The sequence below is a fragment of the Bombus terrestris genome, chromosome 15, assembly GCF_910591885.1.
Source record: "Bombus terrestris chromosome 15, iyBomTerr1.2, whole genome shotgun sequence".
NCBI lineage: Eukaryota > Metazoa > Arthropoda > Insecta > Hymenoptera > Apidae > Bombus > Bombus terrestris.
In genome coordinates, this window is record NC_063283.1 from 11156379 (window position 1) to 11165353 (window position 8975).

At 41.1% G+C, this 8975-nt stretch overlaps 1 protein-coding gene across 2 annotated transcripts; it reads right to left on the reverse strand.

The window, feature by feature from the left end:
* Nucleotides 1–1133: 1133 nt before the first annotated feature.
* On the reverse strand, nt 1134–6137 carry LOC100643594. Of its 2 annotated transcripts, none has more exons than XM_003401190.4 (4): nt 6015–6137; nt 4607–4799; nt 3524–3816; nt 1134–2653 (listed from the first exon to the last, which is right to left on the reverse strand). In XM_003401190.4, exons 1-4 carry the CDS (start codon nt 6021–6023, stop codon nt 2198–2200), a joined length of 951 nt encoding a protein of 316 aa, XP_003401238.1. In that variant the 5' UTR covers nt 6024–6137; the 3' UTR covers nt 1134–2197. The 2 variants fall into 2 exon arrangements, with proteins under 2 accessions (XP_003401238.1, XP_048268881.1); XM_048412924.1 differs by lacking the exon at nt 6015–6137 and adding an exon at nt 5010–5103.
* Between the last annotated feature and the right edge of the window lie 2838 nt (nt 6138–8975).

Genomic DNA, 8975 nt, shown 5'->3' on the forward strand with positions numbered 1-8975 from the left:
ATTATTCCAATCGAATCTATTTCAATTTTCGATTTTCGAAATTTCAATGTTCGAAATTTAAAAAAAATACGTTTTTCAATCGCTTGAAATTCTTAATGTTGCGAAAAAATGAAAATAAAGGAAAAAAGTAATCACGGACACGGGGCGAAAGCAGTTTCGACAAAGACCGCTTAGCGACTTACAAACTAGTCGACGAAGGAGGAGAGAACGAGGAAAGAAACGTGCGTTTTACGGTTAAAAGATCATCGACACGCTCAGTTGTCCGGTCTTTTACCTTTCGTTCGCGTGATCCACGAATTCCTAACCGACGCGACGTAAACGTAGGTCATGGTTGCCATTCACGAGATACGAGGAAATTGGGAGAGGCACGAGCGGCAAAGCGTTACGGACGTCGAAGAAAGTATAAAACGGGTAAAAAACCGTCTCTTTCGTTTATCAAGTTGGGCGAATAATTTCGTTAGTCCTTTTATCGGCATTTTTTTATATCAACTGCTTACGATTTTATTTCCTGCTGTTTAACGATGCAAATACCTACTACGATGTTCACGTTTTGTTAAAACTGAATATGTACCGTTAAGTGTGCAGGAAAAACGGCTTGATCAAACACGTATCAGAGAATACCTTCGATTTACTTTTTGTCGATCATTGTCGGTATCACTGCCCTGCCGATCGACCGTACACTGTGTAAACACTGTGTACTCTGTAGGTACTGCGCAAAACACTCATCGATAGTTTTATTATGTTTAAAAACCAGAGAAACTAAAGTCGCTGGAAACTCCGCAGTTGAATAATTAATCGAGTAATTAATTGAGTAGTTGTCGTAAATTAATCATTCCGTGATGCGATGGATCAAAGCAAATTATTCGTTCGACACGAAATTCCATCGATGGTGGTCCAGAACAGGTCAGGTAGTATCCGGCTGTCCAGTAAATTAACGAATTCACCCAGTCAAAGCGGTGGCCTGCTTTCGTAAAACGCCTTTTTATAAAAACGGGTTACCTACCCCTGGATGGATGCAACCAGACCAGCTGCAGTTCGTGTTCTATTTTTCATCGCTAAGACAGCGGATTCCTTCGAGACGTTCTTTATTTCGCAGATACACAATGGGAGGGGTTTTTATCAAGTAGTACGAATCTGTTTACGATGTAACATTTAATTTTTTCTTCAAAGATTTGATTATTCCGTTGTTGGATTACGAATAAGATTCGTTCCAAAGTGAAAGACCAATTGAAAGACCTATGAAAGACTTAAAAATTACACAAGTATTAAAAATAAATAAAGAATCGAATGAAACATAAGCCGAAATTAAGTAAAACTGAAAAATAGACTGATTTATTTGCGTGTAAATTAATTTACTTGCGACGATTAACGAACAAGCAAATGTAAGAGAAGAGAGAACGAATGCGAATTAAGTTCGTTCTCGTCGGTGTGTGACAAACGCGGTTGCGTAGAACGAACTCGAAAGGCATTCATCAAGATCGATTATCCCCCTCACCGGTGAAATACCCCCCCCCCCCCCCTCCCGCGGCTAGAAACGCGTTTCGTCAGAAATTCCCAATCAAACATCGCGATGCGAAGATTATTCTGTCTTTTTTCTTTTATTATTTTGACAAAGAAAGGAAAAGGCGGCTACCAATCGTTAGTAGCTTATAACGAACCCAACTTGCCTTCCTTGCACATACGCTGTTTTTACCTCGATCGACGCAACTGTTAGAAGATAAGATTGGTTACGCTTGAAAAAACGAATCATACGAATATAAGCATGTAGAGGAGGAATTTTTCATGTCTTTAAGTTGCTGATTTTATAGTTTTCTTAGGAGCGCGTAGATTTGAAAAAAAAAATTTGGATTTTTCACAGAGCTCGAAAGAACTGTGCGATAAAAGTTCTTTTGCGTTTAGTCCGCACAGATTTAGAAACAAGAATGCTTTTTCCAATTCTATTTCTATCGCAGAAAAATTATCTTGCTCCGTTACCATTTTGTCAGAAACGATTCTTCCTTTTCCAACTTTCGATCGAGCTTCGTTAATTGCGTCGTTCGAAAATCCCAGAGTTCGGATTTCGGAGAAAAGGACGAAATTATAATATTCGAGAACTCTGACGATTCACCGCTCCTTTGCCAAGACGAATCGTACAATTTTCTCAAGCCGATGGTTGCTCGATAAAAAAAAACAACCACCGATCGACTCGATCGGTTGGTTACTTTGCTTGCGGCAGATTGGTGGCCATGACCCTAAACCCATTATGATCTGCTACGTAATGAACCTGTTGCAGAAGCCCGTTTGGATCGATATAGCTATAAGCACCCCTGGTCGTCCCATCCAAAGATCTAGATTCTGTTTTTGCGCTCGAGTCTCCGGTATAACTGTAATCGTATTGGCCTAAAGAATCCTGAGTGTGATGGAGGGCGCTGTGCAATAGTCTGTACGGTAAAACCGGAAGTACATAGGGCGCTGGGACAGTTACAGGCGTCTGGATGGTGTCCACAGATGATTGTCCTTCGTTCTTGCGTTGTCTGTCGGATCGAATGGATGACGATGGCGATGAGGAAATGGTCGTCGAAGGTGATATCTTTGAGAGACTCGGGTCTGGCTTTGGCACCTCGATCCTTTCAGCTTCCGATTTCGACAGCAAGAATGGATTGTTCGGGCTTTGCTGAAACGGTATGACGGTTTTAACGATTTGAAACTTTGCACGTCAATTCACTGAAATTTGAGATAGAAAATTTTCGTCTCGTAAAATAGTAACTGTCTGTTTTTCAACGCTAGAGCTACCGATTAAAAGGATCGTGCAATTTTTACTGTAATACGTTACACATACAAGATGATAAATAAAGAAATATAAGGTAATCCGCGTGTTTTCAGTAATTCTGAAGATAAAAAGCTCGAATCCAATGGTTTTCCCAATGGAACAATTATTTTAGAAAAAATTGCACCCAGGTATCGTTTCTACGAGATTAATAGAAAAGTTAATTCTCACTATTAGTTTTCGATGCTCGCGTAATGGTAAAAGATATTTCGTATAAACTGAAATCCAAATTTATAAAACGAATATGTAATCGTGTTTTTAAAAAGGAAGATTCACCGGTCGTGTTTGCAGCCAATTTTCCAACCAATAAATTACCAAATTTTATCCAACATTTCTCTTGTTTTGCCTCGAAGCCGCCCAGCTGAACGATATTCGGCATTATTAACGTGCAACTAACCACTCGCGGAAAACAACAACCGCGTTAACGTATATTTGCAGGGTTTCGTTTGTGTTTATCTTTGCACGCGTTATATACATCTTATTAAGATCGCGGTGAATGTAGCATGTACGAATGCGTAGCAACGAGTAGTAGCAACCAAAATTAACAAAAATTAGTTAATAATAACGAGAAACGATCGGAATGCGCCATTACTTACGTACACTTGATCTTTTCAAAATGTACTTTCCTCGATCGTTTCTAGGAAACACGGAATAGTTTCGCGTCGAATTTTCATAGTTTTTATTCTTCGCCTTAAAACGTATTGAACATGCACTCACTGCGATTTCACGAACAGCTAAATTCCTCATGTCATGGTTCGCGAAGCTAAAATAAGGTGGCAGGATCTCGTAAGACAGGATGTTTGACTGATAATTCGATCGATCTGTCAGCTGTGATTCTTGTAGCTCCTCCGAGCGAGACTTCTTCTTCGCTTGCGGCTTGTTCTGAATCGCCCGAACATCATTTTTCGGCTGCTGTGGTAAATTACTGGCGCTCACTCTGAATCCATTTTCATCGTCCGCCGTGTAAGTCACTGTTTGCAAAATGCCATTCGAGTCGATATATGAATAACCTAAACAAGCAGAAATTATTATAGAAAATCCACTTGTATAGATGGAAATATACGTTTCGCTACTATCGAATGATATTAGAAAAAGATAAGAAGAAAAAATACAACACAATTCGAATACTGAATAACGTACGTATAGTAAGGTACATTTTTTATTTAACACTAGAATTGAAGGATTAGATAGAGGATCGGTTGTGGTACTTGGGTTGGTGGAACGTACGCGATGAAAAGGATGGGGAAAAAGGAAGAAGGCGCGCGTTGCTTAAGAGACTCAGGCAGCAAAGACGGATCTATCGTAGGGGCGTTGGTTGCGTCACATCGATCATCGTAAAGCGCACGTGGGCCATCCTGTCTATTTCGAAACGCTTGAGAAAGCAATGTATGGCATTCGCGTGCTTTCGCGAGTCGTTCGACAGATACGAATAAACTATTTTATTTTATTTATAGAAGAAATATAAGACTATGTAAAAAAAATGTGATGCGATTTTTTTCAATTTCTATGAAAACTACAAAAAACCTCGATACTGTATTATCGAAAAACGAAAGGGCTAGATCATAATTAGAAAATGATATGGACGAATAAAGTCAGAAGACTCTGCCAACGAATCTTAAACTTGATAGTATAAATTGGAATCTGTGCGTACGGAAGTTGAGAATGTGAGAAAAATTAGGGATAATTTCAAGACAGTGCTTAGAAATGGGCACGACGACGATAAGATGATTCGGACGGCATTTACGTGAAATCGTCAACAATCGAAGCAACCTTCGGGCAAAGGTAATCGCGACAACTTACCGCCCTGCGTGATGCCGTTCGAACTGGATTCTGATTTCGCGTGATGGGGTCCCGTGAATGAGTAACGATATCCGCCGGATCCGTCCTGTACGTGGTATTGTCTCAACGGCGTCAGAGATCCTATCGGACCGAGCCAAACGTTCGCGATCGGAGTTGTGCAGATTCGTCCGAAAATCGCACTTAACAGAATCATCTGAAAAAAAGTAACTTGTATGTTTCGTGGATACGGAATAGATGGATTAGTAGGTGGACCTTCGCTTTTACAAAAATACGCCTAAAGGATACGTTATAGGAACAAAGTTTGGAATAAGATCTCGTTGCCTATTTTGTTGACGCTAGGAATTTCTATTCTTATTGTTAATAACTATAAAAACTATAGATCCATGTTGCGCGTTTTACCTACTACGATAGAATTGCACGATCTCGATAAGCTGGTCTTGCGGTTCACGCGGAACACGGACATTTGCTTCCATGTGATTATGAATTCATCGGATCCGATTCTGGTTTATGTACTCGTGCTTCGCATGGTACGAAGATAGCGATAGCGACGCGTAAACGTTGCCGGTTTATCTTCGCTCTATTTCCATCAATTTTCCATCAGCTAGACAAATATTAATCGTAACAACATACGCGCTTTCTTCATTTTTACCGTGTTTCCCCATATTTTACAACATGAAAAACACGTCGTTTGAAAAAAGCTTAACAAGTTTTTACTTAACCAAACGATGAATGTATTGGTTTTTAACAAAAATATAGGCCATTTTCTTCTTTTAGCTAGTCGATGAAATTTCCAAACTTTATGCCTCTGTTTTATATTTTACTTTATTGCCTGCATCGCGTTTTCTCTATAAGGAACAAATGCTTCCAACGATTATTATACATCGATAAATCCTCGAACCTTCGTGCCTATTTCTTTCGTTTCTCTTTCTTCCGCGTTTAATTGTAAAATCATAGAAAAAGATAGAAAAGTAGAAAAATAGAAAAACGCAAGAGCAGAACGGTACACAACGATTCCATTTGATCGAAAGAAGCCACATAATGACTAATGGATTAACAAGCGATTCGATTAGCGATAGTTTGTCGAGCAACACGACGTTGAACGGGGTGGCGGCATTCCACGCAAACGTTTACCAGCATTTAGTAGGGCGTCTGGCGCGAACACTTGCGCTTCATCCACCAATTTCCGACCCCGATCGCAGTCGTAGTCGTTGTCCCTTACTCGCACGCTTTCCACGATTATTTTATATCCACGATATTTACGAAAGATTTACACATAAAAAATTCCACTTGAGATGGATCCTGTGGAAAAGCACAGACAAATACTTGACAAGGAAAGAAAATAAAACTTATGGCCGATCGTTACACCCGTAAGTAAAATCGAGAACAGATATATGCATAATGCACTCACGAGTATCATGTTCGTGGTATGCAGAGCAGGTCGTGAAGAATCAGGCAAGAGGTAAATCCCGGCGCGGCGTGGCTCGGCTAACGGTTACGTTACGAGAGTGTAAGCAGCGGCGCACGTCTTCTTATATAGCCTGGCGTACGCCGTGTCTCCCACCATGTAGACGCGGTGATCAGGGCCCTACTACGAGCTCCTACAGGATGCTACGAGGTCCTATAGGTCCCTGTAGGACACCGTCGGCGAACCAACTCGAAGCATTCGCGGCCATCGCAACACAAATCACTCCGAGTTCGATTTCCAGGCCGATAAATCAATGTTTATTGGCCATGGTAGGAGGCGTCGATCTCGCGCGCATTCCAGCCCGGGGATGCTCGTTTTCTAGACCGGATGCCATTCCAACGCCACCTTTTGAACCCGAGTCGGCTCGAATTTCCTTCGATGTTGAGGCAGCGGTGTCGTTAATCCATGCTCCATCCTCCGGTCGATGGGTGGACAATAGTCCAACGAAATTGCTTGCCTACGTAGCGGAAACTCGACCATCGACTCGAACATGATTTAGTTTTAGCACACTGTTCTTCCATGTTTTGCGATTCTAAACGATTCAAGCTTCGATATCGGTATTCAACGGTGGATTCCATCGTTCCTGTTACCTGCTATTTCGACCCTTCTTTACGTCTGTCTTATTTATTATCTGTCCTATCGCTGATCCTGACAATCGAACATGTACGAGTATTTTGCGATAACACGATCGCAGGCCGAAAATTCTTCTTTTTTTATTCCGATAATAGGGATAAGTCCAACTATGTCATTGGTACCATACAGAGGATGCCTGATTATTACCTATCACACGCTATCCAAATAGTTCATTTATTTTCTTGTACAATATATACACGTATATACGCCTATATAGGTAAAGAATAGAGGGAACTGCAAATGCTCGTCAACCTTCTTATACGAGCAGCGACTTTCGCGTTCGTTGAGTCGTTTTGGACAAAAGTCGCACATTCTGCAAAGCCGAGTTCTTCCGCCCGTAGCAGAAACTACCATAACTCGTCAGGCACTAGTCGAAGAATTCTCTGAATTCTGCTGCGTGAAACAAATCTACCTCGACTCGTTTATTTGTTCAATGGCTGTTTCCACCTATTTAAAAAATAGCCAACGTCTCGCTCTTCCCCTCTGCTTTCAGAAAACAACTATCCAGAATGCGAAACGGTCCAACTTTGTTAAGCGACCCGCGGATCACAGCTGGAGTGGCAAGATGGCTAGTCGTGCAACGATGCGTCACGTCAGGCACTAGACGCGCTCCTCGAAGTAGCCTTCTCGGCTTCCAACTCGCTTTCCAACCGCCCGTTCTTGCTGTTTCGCCTATGCGCGTTGCCCGCACAGCTGCACGTTCCGTGCACGATGACCGTACGACGGCCATTCGATGCCGGCAACCATGTTTAGTGGCAATGTCAAAAGCGACGCGAGCCGCCCACGTGGTCTCGCAATGAAAAATCCTTCGTCGGCCACTCGTTGCCCGGACGCGAGTCGTGAGTTACGCCTTTACGATGGAATTGATGAACTCGTTGCGCTCCCTTTGCGTTCGTTGCATTAGCCGTGTCGAGTATAAATTTCCTACCTCGCCAGGCTTTAACTTTAAGTCCAGTCTTATCCTCTGGTTCCGTTTCTTTATTTTTTCCTTTCGCACGCCGTCTTTTGATTTTATATCAAGCTTAATCGCGAATTAAACGGTAAAATTTCCTTCTTTCTTAATATCATACATCTAACGAGCCTGGTTTATTCGCCAGTTGATTAGTCAATTGTAGCAGTCAGTGCATGCAAATTGAAATTTTTATGAACGCAACTAAACGAGTTGGACTTGAACAGAAACTCGATCGTTCGTCGTGTTGCTTCTAACGCAAGAAGGAGAAGGAGACATTCTGCAGAAGGAAAAGTTTACAAAAGACATTATTAATTTTCGAAAGATCAAAATGTCTCAATCGGTCCGAGTTCAGACAGTTCAAAAGAAATTGTCCCTCTGGCCGTGATAAGCGGCTTCCGAAATTATGAGCTTGCAAAGATGGGGTCGACGTCTTTATTGCGCGACGGTGCGCGTTTCGCTCGTAAAATTCTCCGCCAGAAATACATAATCCTTATGCTGCGTGCTTTTTAACGATCATTTTTTCCCTTTCTACTGGTCTATCTGTTACTCCATCCACCTAACGCCTCCTTTCCCTCTCTCTCTCTCTCTCTTTATCTCGTTCTTTCGATGCAACGTACCAACACATGTGGACACGTGGGCAATTGCATGCATACAACGTCGCGCAAAGGTCTCTCATGCCGTACGCCCTATTGTACGTGCGTGTTAAAGTGTTCAAGTAAAGGAAGCTCAGAAGAAAAATGAACAAAAACAGGTGCGTTTGTTTCTAAAAACCAGATAAGTAGAGGATCCGGAGGATTTTGTGGTGAAAAATTTCTATTAAAAATGGTTCATTTTATGAACCATTGTAAAATTATAATTTTTACTTACCATCAGTTACTATTTCTCTTTCAGGTCGCGTAATGAAATACGACATTTCTTTTCCATGAAATCACACATTTTTCGATATTTTTCTTTATTATTGTAGAATAATTAATAATTAGCGATCAATTATAACGATCGATTCGAATGTAAATACAAAAAATGTCACGAATCGTCTATCCTGTGCGGAACCACGAATTCATTTCACCCGCTAAATATCGTAACGAGTACTCGTCTTTCAATATTTTTGATATTTTTGCGCTTAATGTGTACGTTTACGCTTTTAACTATCTCACAAGTACATAAAAATAGTCCGCTTAATAAACTTACTAGTTAATAAAAGTATTAGGTCATCTCATAAGTTCGTTCTGTTTTTCGAGCGGTTATATATGTTAAGATTGTTTACATACCTTTCAGTTTCATGAAAAAATGTAATCCCCCTCTCGTTGTACAACTTCTTC